The sequence below is a fragment of the Pelobates fuscus genome, chromosome 4, assembly GCF_036172605.1.
Source record: "Pelobates fuscus isolate aPelFus1 chromosome 4, aPelFus1.pri, whole genome shotgun sequence".
Lineage (NCBI taxonomy): Eukaryota > Metazoa > Chordata > Amphibia > Anura > Pelobatidae > Pelobates > Pelobates fuscus.
Window position 1 is genome coordinate 136749159 of NC_086320.1, and position 19242 is coordinate 136768400.

The 19242-nt window shown below is 39.5% G+C and overlaps 1 protein-coding gene across 1 annotated transcript in view; it reads right to left on the reverse strand.

Moving 5' to 3' along the window:
* Positions 1–1193: 1193 nt before the first annotated feature.
* FBXO15 (F-box protein 15) overlaps positions 1194–19242 on the reverse strand; it is a 156030-nt gene continuing 137981 nt past the window's right edge. The window contains exons 10-12 of the mRNA XM_063450479.1: positions 7320–7444; positions 5342–5638; positions 1194–1400 (exon numbers count right to left, since the gene is read on the reverse strand). Coding sequence (XP_063306549.1) covers positions 5369–5638; positions 7320–7444 — 395 coding nt within the window. The 3' untranslated portion in view covers positions 1194–1400; positions 5342–5368. The remainder of the gene's footprint in view (positions 1401–5341; positions 5639–7319; positions 7445–19242) is intronic.

The window sequence follows — 19242 nt, forward strand, 5'->3', positions numbered from 1 at the left end:
TTTAGTTTATAGACTGGTTTCACAAATTTTTTTGTAAATGTAAATAAATTTCTAACAAATTCAAATCTCAAAACATATACATAAAAAAAACATTAACAAATCACAAAATATCAAACCGTTACAAAATTAAAATATTATTCAACAATATTAAATAGAGGCATTGGTGTCATGGATAATGGTGTTCAATAGCCATACGTGTGTTAAAGTTCCTTTTGTAACCAGGTCTCTGTACTTTCTACATTCTTGAACTCAACGGGAACTCTGAAATCCTAGACCATGGGTAGTCAACCTTCGGCACTACATATGTTGTGGACTACATCTCCCTTAATGCTCTGCCAGCATTATGGCTGTAAGATTATTATCAGAGTTGCAGTCCACAACATCTGGAGTGCCAAAGGTTGCTACCCCTGTCTTAGACTATCGTACCCTTTGAGGACTGCAGAAGAAACAACAGACTACATGTTTATCTAGAAGCATAACTCCTTGTTTAAAACTCCTTAAGGACACATGACGGAAATATTCCGTCATGATTCCCTTTTATTTCAGAAGTTGTGTCCTTAAGGGGTGAACAGCCTGCACAGTTCCAGTATATTACATGATGAAATTAATAATAAGTCTGCCCCTTATACCATACCACTAAACGAGAGGCAACCCCATGAATAAAATGATTAAAGATGAATACTTTGTGTCAGACACTCAAACTCATTCTATTGAAATAGAACATTTTTTTTCTATATCCTGTGTTTATATTAGACTAGAAGATTTGCTTGAGTTAGATATGATTTGATTGGTTGCTGAATTCCTAACTCTGAGCTGAAATTTGCATGTACCTTAATTATGGATTAATCGGATCGAACAATGCTAAAAATGTAAGGAAAAAAAAATGATTGGAAAACGGTGATTGGAACCACCCACACACACCCCAGAAAATTGCATTTTGTATAAATAGTTCAAGCCCAGATGAGAGCAAAACCAAAATGTCTATATTCAATCAATAAAGTCTCTATTTGAATCATTTTGAAATATTGTTTTATTGTAAGCAAAGTGTACTCTTGACAACGGAGAGTATGTTAAACTTATCAGATTTTAAAAATATCTTGTGGGTTACATTACAGTTATATCTCAAATAATTAACCTTTTTACACACAAGATTTAGTTGAACAAAAATACACCATAGATTGGGAACTTTTTTTCACCATAAACATAGAATCTTGGAAAAATATTTGCTAAAACTAAGGAAATATAAATAATAGTGTTCTGTGTAAATAACATGGGGACTGCAATGTTGCTAGCTCTAGTGTAAGGTGGTAATATCTTCTGATCTTCTGTCGATCTGACGAAGAATGCAGTTTCTAACAATATACATATATATCCATGTTCTTTTAACAATTGAATGCCTCCTATAAAAGAAAGAAAATATAAGCAAAATATTAATATGTCCAACTTTTCTATCCAATGAAAACAATATCAAAATAATGTCTACCACAATACTGACAGGGGTCATTCGCCTCTTACAGTGTCTCTAACTCCAGTTTGAGTTTGATTTTGCCTCAAAAAATGGGAATTTGCATACACATTGTCAAGAGCCATAATGCTTGTGTTTAATACCTAGCTTATGCAACAGTGAATTTTAGTAAATACTCAGGAGTAGCTGTACTGCAGAAAGTTGTTCCTTCTAACAGCCGTGGAAACAGCCCTTCTAGTACGGGTAGGGATGAGAGTGCAAGCAAGGCTAGACAGGTTGTGGTGGTAGAGAACTCTTATTAAGAGAGTAGATAGGTTAATCTGCCACTCTGATCGTCTTAACCGGACAGTTTGCTGTCTCCTGGTATGTTGCTGACAGAGTGGAGGGATTATGGGGAGGGGCTGGGGATGACCCAACTATCATGGTCCATATTGGTACCAATGACAAAGTCAGTGGAAAATGGAAGGTCCTAAAGACCTCCAAGGAAATATTTTCAGAAATATTACCTGTGCCGCTCGATACAGCAGAAAGGCAGCGGGAGATTAGAGAGGTCAATTCGTGGCTTTAGTCTTGGTGCAGGAAACCAGGTTTTGGGTTTTTAGAGCACTGGGCCGATTTTGCGCTTGGGTACAAACTGTATAGCCATGATGAATTGCACCTAAACGGAAGAGGGTCTGCTGTGCTGGGGGATAGGAGGAGATTAAACTAGTAGTAGGGGGGGATGGTCATAGCAATCTAGAAAAATGGAGATAGGATAGAAAGGAAGGGACAAGCTAAGAACAGATGAGGTATGTAATATTGATAAAAAATTACAAAAAGTACAAATGACTCATGATAATATTAAATGTATACTTATAAATGCAAGGAGCCTACTGACAAAATGGGGGAACTAGAGACAACAGATTGCACTAAACAATATGATACAATAGGCATAACAGAAACATGGTTACATAGTTATATAGTTATATAGCTGAAAAGAGACTTGCGTCCATCAAGTTCAGCCTCCCTCAAATGTTTTTGCTGTTGATCCAAAAGAAGGCAAAAAAAACCTGGTCTGGATAGCTTCCAATTTTGCAACAAACTAGGAAAAAATTCCTTCTTGACCCCAAAATAGCAGTCAGATGTCTTCTTGAATCAAGCAGCTATTACCCCACTAATTAGAAATGATATCCCTGTATGTTAAGTTTTTGAAAGTATTTATCCAAATGAAGTTTAAACATCTGTATAGACTCTGATAAGACCCCCTCTTCAGGCAGGGAATACCATATCCTTATTGTTCTTACTGTAAAAAAACAACTTTTCTTTGCCTTAGATTAAATCTAATTTCTTTCAGCTTAAATGTGTGACCTTGTGTCCTATATATAGTACTGTTTATGAATAGATTTCCAGATAATGGTTTGTACTGGCCCCGAATATATTCGTATAATGTTATCATATCCTCTCTGAGGCACAGTTTTTCCAAACTAAAGAGATTAAAATATTTTAAACTGCCTTCGTAACTAAAAGGCTCCATTCCTTGTATCAAATTTGCAGCTCGTCTCTGCACTTTTTCTAGTGCCAGGACTAAGGCAAAAAGAGTCCAGAGTTCAAATCCCCTCTTGGGCACTTCTGGGGTGACCACATCTGGCTGTCTGGATGTCACGGTGAGAACCGTGACAGTGCTACAGCAGTTAAAGAAAATTAATGTAAATAAAGCTCCAGGGCCTGACCGTATTCACCCACGAGTGGGGAAATAAATGAACCTCTGTATTTAATCTTTCAAGATTCTTTTGTTTCAGTTATTGTACTGGAGGATTGGAGGAAGGCAGATGTCATTCCTATATTTAAAAAGGGTTAAAAATCCTTGCCTGGAAATTATAGACCTGTGGGCTACTTTGAGGGCTACTGTGAACTGTGAACTTCTGTGACTGGGAAAATATATGAAGGGCTATCAAGGGATAATATTCAAGAACTCATTGGGAAGAACTTTGTTATTAGCAATATTCAGCATGTTTTTATGAAACATGGGTCATGCCAAACTAACCTAATTGCATTCTACGAAGAAGTAAGTACAAGTATAGATCAGGGTATTGCAGTGAATGTGATCAACTTGGATTTTGCCATGGCATTTGATACGGTTCCTCACAATAGGTTAGTCTTCAAACCAAAAGAAATTGGTCTAGATGAATATTCTTGTTCTTGGGTAGAACATTGGGTTAAGGATAGAGTACAACGAGTTGTCATTAATGGTACATTTTCAAGCTGGACAAAAGTGGTAAGTGCTGTCCCTCAAGGTTCTGTTTTGGGACCACTCCTATTTAATATATTTATAATTGATCTTGCAATAGGCATTGAAAGCCATGTTTTAGTGTTTTCAGATGACACAAAACTTTGTAAAGTAATGCAATGTGAGCAGGATATAGATAAGATTGGGGGACTGGGCAATGAAATTTAATACATAGGACACGAGGTCATACATTTAGGCTGGAAGAAGGAAAATTAAATCTAAGGCAAAGTTTTTTTTACAGTAAGAACTATAAGGATATGGAATTCTCTGCCTGCAGAGGTGGTTTTATCAGAGTCTATACAGATGTTTAAACAGCAATTGGATAAATACGTCCAAAAACATAACATACAGGGATATAATTTCTAATTAGTGGAGTAATAGCTGCTTTATCCAAGGAGATATCTGACTGCCATTTTGGGGTCAAGAAGACATTTTTTCCTAGTTTGTTGCAAAATTGGAAGCGCTTCAGCCTTCTTTTGCATCAACAGCAAAAACATATGTGGGGAAGGCTGAACTTGATGGACAAGTCTCTTTTCAACTATGTAATTATTGAGACGTAGAACATCTTAAAATAATAAAAAATCTCAAAAATCCACAAAAAGTTTTTTTCCATACCATAAAAAAGGTATTCAGCATGTCACATATTTCAGTATTATTGACACATGTCACAAGGTTGCAAGCTAGAATGTGGTTTAACAAAAAAATGAATGGGGTAACATTTAAAGTGATGAATTGTTTCCATTTCGGACATAGTCAATAGCAGTACATAGCTATGATCGCTATGAAACTAATTTCGTCATGAGGACTTTGTGGGTTCCCGGTGACCTCAGCGGGACTTAGCCGCGAATGTTATGTTTTTTAACGGTTTTCGGCATGAGGTGACCGTGTGGTTCCCGGACAACTTTGTGGTTTGGAACCACTTTGAAATTCCGCCAAGAGACTGAGACTAAGGGGGACAAACACTACCAGAGACCCAGGCGGAGCACCCTGTATTGCTGCTGCAGGAGCTCCCGAAAGTTGACCGGCCAAAACACTAAACGCCCTGGAACTGTTTTGGGCATAGGACCAAGTGTGCGGCCTGTCAGATCTTAAAGACCGGTAAGCTAATTATCTCCCAGGAACAGAGAGGCAAACAAACATAAAAATACCCCAAAACATCATAAAAATATAAAAGAACCCCATAAATAATACATCTTTAAATAGCCCTGATTTGAGCACCCAAGTGCTCCAAATAGTGCTCAGATCCATGCAGTGCAGGGGAAACACATTGTATTGTGGGGGGTTGTGTATATAAGAAGGCAACTTGGCCATAATAAAGCAGTTCCTTTACACCCTTCACTCTGTCTGGGCTAGTGTTTGGGTGGATCAGCTATACTCTCTGCAGGAGAGCTTAATCACTTGAAGCTGTACCCAGGACCCTTCTCCAGGTTGGGAAGCGAAGGAGAGACACCAGCCAAGCTGCAGTGGCTAGGGGCTGAAGCACTACTGGTGTCCCGGTGATAGCTAGGAAGCGAGCTTGACGGAGGTAACCAGCCGGGGTGCCAGGCAGTCCGTCACAATTAACATTATAAGTATACATGTTAAAACCATAATGAAAACAATACACTTACTATTTTCTAGTAATCTACTAGATTAGTCTAGTAATTTGTTGCAAACCAACTGTTCACTTTTTCAGTACTTAAGTAAAGGACTAAGTTAATGATGTAGTACTCCTCTGTTTCATTCATCCATACTAGTTCTGCTTTAACTTTGCCTTCTTGATCCATGTAATTAAGAATAAATGTTTGTCCCATGAAGTTGCAGTTAGTTTCTGAAGATTTTGAAGCGAGAAGTTTAACGGGAGAACTAAGGCACCAGAATGGCTTTTCCGTTTCATCAAAAACAGTAACATCCATCATAAAGCATTTCTACAAAATAAGAGGATTTTTCAGTTTAAAATGAATGCCTCACTACTGGATTATTTATGTAGCTACTTTAACGGTTGAATTTGAATGTCATCCCAGAATGAATTTACTACTCATTTTTAATGCATTGAATATTTAAAACTTTAAAAAGATGCACATAAAAATATTCAAATACTTCAGGATCTCCCCCTTTTGCATTTTTTTCACAGATATCTAGCCCTCCTCTTTTATCTTTATTGAAACCAGGGAATAGACAAATGTATTTGCCAATCTGTAGTCTCACATGGATGCTACATTTATTCTATTTTTTTTATGGGACTCATAATTGGTGAAGAATGCCAAGTTATTCACGAAAGTAGGAATTCAACATGAATTTCAAAGTAGCCAAATGGAAAAATTATTTTACTTTGTCAAGCTTCCAGTTTGGCTACTGTGACCTTAAGATTAAAATTGAAAAAGTCTAATTTTAGTGAATAAACCAAACAATATCATTTAATGAAAATAAATACATAAATGAGAGTCACTATGCTTCCTTCACTTAAATATTTGCTATTCATTTTTCCAATGAATGAACTGCCCCTATTGGAAGTACTTTACATGGCAGGATGGAGTCACATGGATTACAATGAGAAATTAATAAGTATAGATTACACAGGGATAACCTTTTCAGTATAAGGATCCTTTTCCTCATTGCATTTGACGTGGTCAAGCATGCACAAAAATGTCCCGACGTCACTGATGACTTCATAGGATGTGCACCAGGCCATGAATGTTCATTATGCATGTTCACACTAGCGTTGCCTAGAAGCCACCAGCCGCTTTCCAAACACAATCTTTGTGATTTAACTAAACAGTGGTCTCGAGACCTAAAAGGGACACTACAGACACCAAAACCACTTTAGTTTAATGAAAAGGGTTTTATGTACATATCATGCCCCTGCAGTCTCACTGCTCAATTCTCTGGTATTTAGGAGTTAATTAATTTTGTTTTTACAGCCCTAGTCACACCTTCCTGTATGTTACTTGCACATCCACCCTGAACACCTACTATAAAGAGACATGTAATGTTTAAATTACCTTTATTGCATATTCTGTGTAACTTAGAATTTCTTATCTCCTGCTCTGTTAATAGCATTCTGGATCTGGTAGGAGTCTCTATGTTTATATTTGGTTAATCCAGCCTCTGGTGGCTGTCTCATTGACAGCCGCTAGAGGCGCTTGCGTGCTTCTCACTGTGAAAATCACAGTGAGAAGACACCAGCGTGCATAGGAAAGCATTGTAAATGCGTTCCTATGCGACCGGCTGAATGCGCGCGTGGCTCCTGCCGCGCATGCGCATTCACCCGATGACGTCGCGAGGAAGGAGGAGAGGAGGAGGAAAGCTCCCCGCCCGGCGCTGGAGAAAGGTAAGATTTTAACCCCTTCCTCTCTCCAGAGCAAGGCGGGAGGGGGTCCCTGAGGGTGGGGGCACCCTAAGGGCACTATAGTGCCAGGAAAACAAGTGTGTTTTCCTGGCACTATAGTGGTCCTTTAACCCCTTAATGACCAAACTTCTGGAATAAAAGGGAATCATGACGTGTCACACACGTCATGTGTCATTAAGGGGTTAACACATATGTATTTGTACATTATAACCAGGATTAGATCATGTATTGAATACCTGACATAAATGTTGCATTCTTACCTGGATGTAACCCTGAAAGGTAATATTTTTCCATACAAGACCAACTTTTCCAATAAGAGGAGCATGTTTCATGCTATCATTTATACCTATAGCAGTAAGTCGAAGAAAACCTTTTCTGATGTAATCTGTAAGACATAATATAACAATAGTTTTTGTTAAGTTTGTACAATTATTTTACATACTTGCTGTTCCCCTACAGAATACACTTAAAGGACCACTACAGTGCCAGGAAAACAAACTTGTTTTCCTGGCACTATGTAGTCCTTTAGGTCCCCCCCACCCTCATGGCCCCCTCCCACTGGGTTGAAGGGGTTAAAACCACAGCCACTTACCTTTATCCAGCGCCGGGCTTCCTCTGTGCTTTTGACCTCTCCTCCCCCTCCGATGTTGGCTCCCGAGTGGAGCAGAATGTGCATGCGTGGCCTGAGCCATGCGCGCATTAAATAGGCCCATAGGAAAGCATTACTCAATGCTTTACTATGGACGTCAGCGTCTTCTAACTTATTTTCACAGTGAGAATCGGGGAAGCGGCCTCTAGTAGCTGTCAGTGAGGCAGCCACTAGAGGCTGGATTAACCCTGCAGTGTAAACATAGCAGTTTCTCTGAAACTGCTATGTTTTTAGCTGCAGGGTTAAAACTAGAGGGACCTGGCACCCAGACCACTTCATTGAGCTGAAGTGGTCTGGGCGCCTATAGTGGTCCTTTAATATTTTCCCCTGCTTTTTGTTACACAACATCAATGATGCTTCCATGGATGTGAAAGGGAAGGATTAAAGAGAGTTCCGTGACATACCTACCATCCCTAAATTGTGCTCTCTTGTGAGCCTGTACAGATTCAAATGATGCTAAGCACTGAAAAATTAAAGGAACACTCCAATTAAAAGGAACACGCCAATCACTGCACATAACCACTTCAGAGTACCCTGGCACCTGCTCAGCTTCTGTTTAAGGAGACAGAGAGAATATGGCTCTCCGTTGGATGTCATAGGGGCGGGGAGTGGTCTTCAGTGGTCTCTATGTAAGGAGTAAAACTTTTCTAAAATGGTTTCACTACTTACAGTGTGTGTGTAAAGGAGGCAAGGTGCTGCTGCCACCATAACTACTAAAGCACACTGTAGCGGTTATGGTGCTTGGAGAGTTATTTCAAATCAAATAGTACTGTGCATTATTAGGTCCTTTGAGGGATCATAAAAACATATAAAACAAAGACTTGTGGTATCCGAGCTCTCTTTAGAACATACACCTTAGGCAGGTTAGCCACAAAAACAACATAGACATAGCCTGAGTGCCAAATGGAAAAAATACTTGCGCCACAAGAACATGAGTGAAAAAGTCAGCCATATGGATGCATTTGGTCTACTTTTAGTCAAAAGAATCAAATTTAAAAAAAAATAATAATTCTGGTTTATCCCTTATTTCAATGTAAAAGAATGGTTTCCGAAGGAATGTTATATTTAATTATATCCTTTGATTTACTTCATGGCCTCTAGCCAAATTTCTACAGCTGCCTCAGAGCCCTGACCATCTGGTATTACCAGTTAATTAATATCAAGTTCAACAATATATTCCCTATATAATGTCATTTAAATAACATCTTGTTCCATTTCATATATCGCTTAACTCAGGGTGACCTACGGTTGAAATCACATCCCACTAAAATCTTTATATTTTATTTCCTTGAATGTATTTATTTTGAGATGGAAATGTATAGACCTGCTTTTGAACAATGAATAGACTACCATGCTAAAGATTGTTATTAATACAATCGGTATGTAATAACTGTAAAATACTTAGAACTCAAGCTATTTTGGCTGGTTCCTTCTAATTCCTTCTGATACCATCTAGGTATATGCTTATGTAGTAAACATTTTTTTTTTCTGCAAAAAGCAACAGCATATTTATTAATCTCTAAAAGATTAATGATGATATTTATCTAAGGGACAGATGAATGAAAGAAACAGACTATCAATCCCTTAAAGGAACACTACAGTGTAAGGAATACAAACCTTTATTTCTAACTCTGCAGTGTTCTCTTTATATAGATTTGGTCAACCCAACCCTAAATAAAAATTGGAAACAAAGTATTTACCGTCCCATCTGCCTCCAGTAACGTCATGCAAATGAATGTAAATGTCCAATCCAATATCTCTAACAGAGGAGCAGTGGGGGACAATAACTGAGAACTCACAGAAGAAGCTCCTCTAGTGGCTGTCAGGTAGACAGCCACTATAGGCCTATTTAACCAAGCATTGCCATAACTTCACATTGCAGGTTTAAAACTAAAGGACCACTGCACCCAGGCAACTTCATTAAGGTGAAATGTTACATAGTTACATAGCTGAAAAGAGACTTGCGTCCATCAAGTTCAGCCTTCCTCACATATGTTTTTGCTGTTGATCCAAAAGAAGGGAAAAAAACAGTCTGAAGCACTTCCAATTTTGCAACAAACTAGTAAAAAATTATTTCTTCCTCACCCCTTTCTTCTTTCTTCTTCACCCCAAAATGGCAGTCAGATATCTCCTTGGATCAAGCAGCTATTACCCCACTAATTAGAAATTATATCCCTGTATGTAAAAAAATGTAACCTTCCTTCGTAACTCAAGTGCTCCATTCCTTTTATCAATGTTGTAGCTCGTCTCTGCACTTTTTCTAGTGCCATGATATCCTTCTTTAGGTGCCCAAAATTACACAGCATATTTAAGGTGTGCTCTTGCCAGCGATTTATAAAGAGGCACAATTATATGTTCATTCCGAGAATTTATGCCCCTACTTATACATGACAAAACCTTACTGGCCTTACCAACTGCAGAATGACATTGCATATTGCTGCCTAATTTGTTGTCTATACCAATTCCCAAATCCGTCTTGTGTGTAATTCACTACAATTTAGAGTGTGAGTTGCTTGTGCATTCTTGCCCCCAAAGTGCATAACTTTGCATTTCTCTACATTAAATTTAATCTGCCATTTTAGTGCCCAGTCCCCCAATCAATCTTAATCCCTCTGCAACAAAGCAATATTCTGCTTACATTTTATCACTTTACAAAGTTTTCTGTCATCTGCAAACATTAAAACATGGCTTTCAATGCCTATTGCAAGATCATTTATAAATATGTGTCAGGGGTGGACCCAGTATGCTTGATCTTGATAGTAAAAGTCACTGTGTGGCAGTGGGTTATCAGGGCCTGGTGTTGAGCACCAGCGTTTGTGTTGCCACATACCCCAGGGCCCTGATGCAGCTTCTGCGGAGCCCAGGTGCCAGATGATAAGCATACCTCCCAGGATCTGGATAGGGAGGCGCTGCAGCAGATATGCATCCAGTACTAGAAAAAAGGTAAGACTAGAACAGACACCAAGGAAGATAGCAAGACAAGACTAGAAGAGCCCAGAATCAGAGAAGGACAGAAAGCAGAACCCAGAACATGTACACAATACAAGAGGAAAACATGAACAGGACATGGACAGGGCAGGACAGGACAGTGCATGAACTGGGAATACAAGACAAAATAAAACAAGACAAGAGATACAAGGCAAAACAAGAGGAGACATAACTAAGTACTAACTAAGTACTAATATGTGCAATAAACATTGGAGATTTAGACATATATAAATTGCCAAGATGTATGCAGCCCACCACTGCATCAAAGTACTCAAATTACGGTGGGTCCTAACTGCCTAGATATGCATGACTAAAACAATATTGAAACACACACAGCACTTACCTGCAAAGAAAGGTGCAGAGGACATGAAACCACTGCCTGCAGGAACCAACTGAATCAAAAGGATTAATGGCAACAAAAAACAAACATTTAAAGGAATCCAAGAGACTGGGAATTCCAGGAACGGAATACAGGAATGAATCCAGAAAACCCAGCATAAAGAAAACCAGATATGGAAAAGAGAACCAGAAAAACAAAGAAAAACTAAACAAGAATTGTAAAAAGAGTACTAGATACCAGAAGCCATTGCCAGAAATGATCCGCAGCCAGAAACAGTATGTGACAATATGTTTAATAGAAGCAGTCCCAAAACAGAACCCTGAGGGACACCACTTACCACTTTTATCCAACTTGAAAATTTACCAATAATGACAAATCGTTGTACTCTATCCTTAAGCCAATGTTCTACCCAAGAACAAGAATATTCATCTAGACAAATTTCTTTTAGTTTGAAGACTAACCTTTTGTGAGGAACCCTATCTAATGCATTGGAAAAATCCAAGTAGATCACGTCCACTGCAACACCCTGATCTATACTTCTACTTACGTCTTCTTAGAATACAATTCAGTTAGTTTGGCATGACCTATGTTTCATAAAACCATGCTGATTATTGCTAATAACAAAGTTCTTCATATATTTTCCCAGTCACAGAAGTTAAGCTCACAGGTCTATAATTTCCAGGCAAGGATTTTGAACCCTTTTTAAATATAGGAACGACATCTGCCTTCCTCCAATACTCCGGAACAATACCTGAAACAAAAGAATCTTGAAAGAGTAAATACAGAGGTTCACTTATTTCCCCACTCATCTTCTTAAGTACTCGTGCGTTAATACGTCAGGCTCCAGTGCTTTATTAAATTAATTTTATTTAACTGCTGTAGCACCTTGTCTCGAGTCATCCAATCACAAGTTATCTGCAAGTTTTTAGCAGCAATCATTTGCATATCTCTTGCCATGGGGTCCTCATTAATATATACTGAAGAAAAATAGTTATTTAAAAGTTCTACCTTTTCCTGGTCTTACTAACAGACCCATCTCTGTTGCCAGTGTACTTACACTTTAATTTTTAGTTTTTTAAGAATTGATATACTTGAAAAAAAGGTAGGGTTGGTGTTGCATTCTTTGGCTATCCCTTTCTCATTTTCTAGTTTAGCCACTTTAATTGCCTTTTACCAAGCATGTTTGGCTTCCTTATTGTCAGGGTACCTGTGGTCTCTACCTCCGAAAGAGGTAGAGACTTAGCTGTTCCTCCATCCAGACGGTCTGATGGCTCCCTTCCCCGTGGTCTATCCGGTCATGCAAGGCCGGCCGCGAGGGAGTGACTGCCTTTTACAGCATCTAGGCAGGAAGTTGTCATCAGGACACTCCCCGGAACGACCTGTCAGTCAATTGCTGCAGGACCAATCAGGAAGCCTCAGAGGCGTGGTTACTGCTCTGAACAGGGTATTTAACAGAGCTTCTTTCACTAGCTCATTGCCCTGTCGTGGTTCTAGCTTGTTCTAGTCACTCAGTGCTTGTGTATTCTCTTATCCCTTTTGGTTTTGACCCGGCTTGTTTACCTTACTCTGCTTATCTCTGTTACCCTTGATTCGGCTTGTCTCTCGCTTACCTGTCTTCTGTTACCCTCGACCTCGGCTTGTCTTTGACCATTCTATACTGTACTACTTACGTTAGTCCGGCCATTCTAAGGTCCGGTATACGTATCTGGCTACTGTTTGTACTCTGCGTGTTGGATCCCTGTCCCGATCCTGACACTTATATCTTATATAGAATGCCTCTGATTTGTCTGATTTAACTGCTATAAATGCCCTTTTCTTATTTTTAATCTCTTGCTTTAAATCCCTACTAAGCCACATTGGTTTCAATGTATTTCTTTTATATTTATTACCCAATGTTACATACTGAGAAATGTACCTTTCTAGCATTTGTTTGAAGAGCTTTTTAAAAAAAAAAAAAAAAAAAAAAAATTCACTAAGGCGTTTATGCCAGTCAGCTGCCCTAATCTTATTGAAATTGGCTTTTTTTTTAAATTATACGTTTTAGTATACCCCACGTGCTTTTGCTTTTTAGAGTTTAAAATGCTCAAATGCTCCCCTACTTGAATGTTGGTAAAAAGATCAACATTGTTTGTTATAACGAGATCCAGACAAGCATCCTTTCTACTTGGTGCTTGTACCAGTTGTGACATGAAGGTGTAATTTCGCAAAGTAGATGGTGGGAATCGCACTCAATCCCAGCGGCCAAGGGTGCTCCGGATCAGGACCAGCAATCCCAGAATTATACACGAAAGAAAAAAGGACCACAGGCACTCCAAATTGAAACCGTATGCAGATTTATTAGGAAAAAATGCAACGCCAAGCAACGTTTCGACCAACAAAGGTCTTTTTCAAGCTGACACCACACAGTGAAAAATGTGCTTATATAGCAAACAAATAACAAACAGGAAATCAATCCATGATTTAATTAACTAATTAACAAAAGTTGTTAATTGATACAGCCAAGAGATTTTTTTAAAAAAAAAAACATCTATCAGAAAAATATATAAAGCAAACACAAGGGAAAATTCTTTATATCAAATACAAGATACATTAATATGTCAAACACCAATTTAAAAAATCAATTGCATAATTGTATAAATAGCTAGGGATAGTATGAGGTATGTATAAGTAAAGAGAAAACCCATGGAAACATCGAAGGTAAATAATTGTACCCAGATGTCTGCCCAGGTGGCTTACCCATAAGTGCCCAGGAGTAGAGGAGAAAAGGAACAGCCTCAAAGTAAACAAAAAAACGAAACAAACGGAAAAAAATAATGTATTGGAGCCACTATCTTCTGGTTGCAGCTCACTTCCGGGTCTGTGGAACGCAAATGACATCACTGGAACGCAAACGCGGCAGTTCCTTGAAAACGGATCGGCATTAGGTCCAAAATAGTGTGACTTTGTGTCAAAACATATACACAGCACATAGGTAATGTGCAGGACCTGTCACAAGGACTCCATGTGATCCCTAGATCACTAAACAACGAACTTAAAAATATAATCATACATAATGCCTCATTCCAGCAGTTAAAGTATGAGTAAATAAATCTAATAAGAACAAAATGCAAAATAAATAATAAAATAATAATAAATGTAAAATAAATAAATAAATAGATAAATAAAATAAATAATAAAAAGAAATAAAAAAAAAAATAATAAATAAAAAAAAAAAAAAAAAAAATACAAAATAAAATAAAAATAATAATACTAAATATAAATAAAAATAACAGTAATAATAAATAATATAAAAATTAATAAATGAATACAAAAACTAAAGTATGAAAATAAAAATAAAAATAAAAATAAAAATAAATATAAATAATAATAATAATAATAATAAATATAAATAATAAATATAAATAATAATAATAATAATAATAATAATAAATATAAATAATAAATATAAATAATAATAATAATAATAATAATAATAATAATAATAAAAATAAAAAATAATAAAATTAAAAATAAAATAAAATAAAGTTAAAAATAAATAAAAAGAAAAAATAAATTTTTTTTATAAAAAATAATAAAAAATAAAATAAAATAAAAATAATAATAAATAATAATAAGTAAATAAAAAAGAAAACAAATAAAAATAAAAATAAAAGTAAAAATAAGAAAGAGGACATGTTCTCATCCTCCTAGGCACAAAGGGGCAAAATATATAGTCAACTATTTATCCCAGCGAAAACACACTAAAAAAATATACATCCAAAAATTTTTTACATCAAAAAAAATACCGAAGAAGAAATAACCCATTTGTGTACATTCATCGGATATAAATCAATCTTACCTATATAGGAAACCGGGACAAAGTGAATATCTAATGTGCAAATACATATGTATTAAATGCTAGAGTACAATTAAAATCACTAGCATATTATAAGTGTACTTAAAAGTTATAAGTGTACTTAAATAAAGTGCAGATGAGCAAACATAAAGTGCAAGTGCCTGCAGTGAAAAAATATAAGAAATAAAAAAATATAGTAATCATACTGTGTATCAATAAAATACAGTAACACCATAATTCGGGATTATTCTAGCTCCTAGTGACCGAATAATCTAAATTTTATTAAAGACAGGAGGCGAATATTTGCTTATCTTTCTTTACTGAAACTCCCAGCAGCAAAGAAACAGTTAACAGCAGTGTAAAAAAGTTTAACCAATCAGAGTGCATCACAGCAATATAAACTGTCATCAGGCTCCTCCCAATTCCTCTTTCTTGATGTAGCCGATCAGTTGTAGAGTCAACCATGTAAAAGTAGTCATTAAAACGATGAACAGGTAACGGTGAAGGTATCTTTAAGGATGAAGGTAGTGATCAACCCGCAGGTAGAGTCAAGGCAGAAGGCAAGCGATCTTCACACTAGGAGGAAGGAGAAACATCGTGAAAGTATGGTCTCTTTGGCAAAAGAAAAACCAAATAAATGCAGTGAACTGACTTCCAATTAAGTGCAAGCTCTAACTATGGTAATAACAGAGTGGTATAACAGTAAATGACCATCTAGAATTTAATGAACTAAATATAATAGAAAAAATGGGTTATAATAATAACGACCCAATGAGTCTAGGTTAGCGAAAGAGAGGATGTAAGTCATAGTTAGAAATAGGAGGTAGTACAGGATACTTACCTAGAAGGGTGGGAAGAGAAAACTAGGGTGGGAAAATATTCGCCTCCTGTCTTTAATAAAATTTAGATTATTCGGTCACTAGGAGCTAGAATAGTCCCGAATTTTATGGCAAGACAGGAGGCTTCATATTTGCTATTTTAACGCACAGATAGCAAGGACAGAGAAACGTGAGGAGAGTGTCTAAAATAAAAGGTACGGAAGGTGGATTCTCTAGACCAATCAGCGGAGGATAGAATTTCCGCTAAGGAACCTCCAGCTAAGAGTGCTGAAGAGTCGGCTGCGCCTCTAACCGAATGAGCCCCGAAAGATGCATCAATGCCAGCCAGGGCTAGGAGCCATTTAATCCAGCGTGCAATGGTAGGGCACAAAACTGGTTTGTGAGGCCGTACATAGGATACCAGGAGGGGCCCGGTAGGTGCTCTGAGAAGGGTAGTGCGAGCGATATAGTGTCTTATGCACCGGGCTACGCATAGGAGTGGTCTCTCCGAGAAGTAAGGGTAGCTCACGGTAGATGAGTTGGTCTTAGTGCGTCTAGTGATGTGAAAGTGTACCCCCTCTGGTGTGAAATCAAGGGCGTGAAAGTCGAAAGCCCTGATGTCGGAAACTCTTCGGAAGGAGACCAAACAGAGGAGGAGAGCTAATTTGGCTGATAATTGGCGTAGGGAAAGCGCTTCGTTGTCCGGCCAAGCTTCCAAGAACGTGAGCATGACGGCAACGTCCCAGAATTGATTATATTTGGGATTCGGGGGTCTAGCGATGCGGATGCCCCGCAAGAGTCTGCAGACAGACGGGTGTTTGCCCACCGAAGAGCCTTCTATAGGAACGTGCGCTGCAGAAATAGCAGACCGAAACACGTTAATGGTCCGGTAGGATTTACCCTGGTCGAATAGAGACGACAGGAAGTTAATAATATTAATTATAGGTGTTGAAAAGGGATCAAGGTTCCTTTCCAAGCACCAGCAACTCCATAGGCGCCATGCAGAGATGTAAGAGCGTCTGGTTCCTGGGGCCCATGAGTCCCAAAGGAGTCCCTGAGCAGTTGTCGAAAGGCCTGAGACATTCCACGATCCCCTGAAATGGTTCAAGCCACTAGTTGGAGATGGTCTTGGATCGCCAAAGGGTGAAAGTTGCCTATCGAGTCTCTGAGGAGGTCGTGGGTGCAGGGTAGCAGCAGGGGAAAGTCCACTGACATTTCCAGTAGGTAAGGGTACCATGGTTGGGCCCGCCATAGCGGGGTCACTAGAGTTATCTTGACACCTTGAGTTCTGAGAAGTTGTAGCGTGCGTGGAATCATGGAGAATGGAGGGAACGCATATGCCCCTGACATCGGCCACTTCTGTAGGAAGGCATCGACTGCAAGGCACGCTGGGTCCGGTAACCAGCTGTAAAAAGCGTCCGTCTGCCTGTTGAGGCGAGATGCAAAGAGGTCCAGGTTGAATGGTCCCCGGCAAATCTGGAGATGCTGAAATATTTGTGGATTCAGTTGCCAATCGCTGGAGTCCCTCCAGTGGCGGGAGAACCAGTCTGCGACGAGGTTGTCTGTTCCCGGCAGATATTCCGCTCGCAGGGAGATATTCCTGTCTAGGCAGAACTGATATAATTCCTTGGTCAGATCTGAGAGCATCTTTGATTTGGAACCTCCTAGATGATTCACGTAGCGGACTGCGGACACGTTGTCCATCTTCAGCACAACTGAACAGTTGTAGACATCTTTGGCGAAGCTGCGGATTGCAAATGAGCCTGCAATCAGTTCGAGGCAGTTGATGTGAAGTGCGCGTTCTGAGTGGGACCAGAGTCCTCCTGTAGAGGTTTCCGAGCAGGTTGCGCCCCATCCGAGCAAACTTGCATCTGATTCCAGGATGAAGTCTGGTTGGGATCCGAAAATGGCTCTTCCATTCCAGGCATCCATATGTTGTAGCCACCAATGGAGCTCGAGCCGGACCTCGTCTGTGAGTGTGATCTGTTGGTCGTAAGACGTCGACTGGTGTAGGTATTGGGTCTTTAATCGTTGCAGTGCCCGGTAGTGCAGTGGGGCAGGGAATATAGCCTGTATTGAGGCGGAGAGCAAGCCGATGGTGCGGGCTAGATCCCGTAGGCGAAGGTGTGGTGATATCAGTAACTTCCGAATGTCTCTTTTTATGGATTTTATTCTGGGTGCCGGAAGTTGAAGGACTGCTTGAACGGAGTCTATCTGGAATCCCAGGAATTGTATCATCTGGGACGGTGTTAGAGATGATTTCTGGTGATTGATCACGAAGCCAAGATTCTGCAATAGGGCGGAGGTCATGTTTGTATGATGGAGGAGGGTTTCCTGGTCCTGTGCCATGAGAAGGATATCGTCCAGATAGATTATGGAGCGGATTCCTTGGGACCGCAGTGAGGCCATCACTGGTTTCATTAGTTTGGTAAAGCACCAGGGTGCGGAAGATAGGCCGAAGGGGAGGCAGGTGAACTGCCATAGTGTCTGTTCCCAACGAAACTGAAGGAGGCAGCGGTGTGCTGGTGTTACCGGCACCGTGAGGTATGCATCCTTTAGGTCGAAGCGAGAGAACCAATCTCCCTCGGAGAGTAGGTCTCTCAATAAATGGATCCCTTCCATTTTGAAGTGACGGTATACGATGAAATTGTTCAGATCTTTCAGGTTGATGACTGGTCGTAGACCCCCTGATTTTTTCTTTACCAGAAACATGTTGCTTACGAAGACCTGTGGGCCCACAACTCGTTCGATCGCACCTTTGGTGCATAGATCGTTGAGTTCGCTCCGTAGAGTCGACTCGTCTAGCAAAGACATTTTTATTGGGGTAGGAAGGGAATTTTGAATTGGTTCGACTGAAAAAATCCAGGTGGAACCCGGACACCGTTTGAAGGATCCAAGGATCCTGAGTTAGTTGAGACCACTGTTGGGAAAAAAGGGTTAACCGGCCTGCAATAGGAATAAGAGAATAAGGAAGGTCCATTACCTGTAGCAGAGCGACCGCGTAGGGAAGCGGATCCACGTCCTCGGATTGCTCCGCGAGAGGGAAAAAATTGTCTGTGTTGGAATCGGGTATTGCCCGAGTTCCAGGTGTCTGAAGGTCGAGGCCTGTAGCCTGTGAAGGCGGCTCTGCCAGTCGCTCGGCCTCTATAGCGACCAGCTCTTCCGGAAAAACGCTGAGAGCGAAATACCTTGCGAATAGAGGATTGTGCCTTTGTCAGTGTTGTAAAAACAGAGACGTGTTTACTTAGTTCTTTTATGAACTTGTCTCCAAATAACATGCCTTGAGCCTCTGGACCAAGTTCTTTGGTACCTAGTTCGGCAAGTTTAGCATCAATTTTATAAAGGACGGCTTTCCGCCGCTCTGTTGATATTGCCACATTGGCATTGCCTAAAAGGCATAAGGCCCTTTGTGCCCACTCTCGCACCATATGTGCGTCAAATGTGCCACCTGATAAAGCCTCGTCTGCAATAATGAAGATTTGTGTGAGCGGGCCCGCCACATCCATCAACTTGTCTTGAGCAGTTTTAAGACCCTGTTCTAGACCTTTACGGG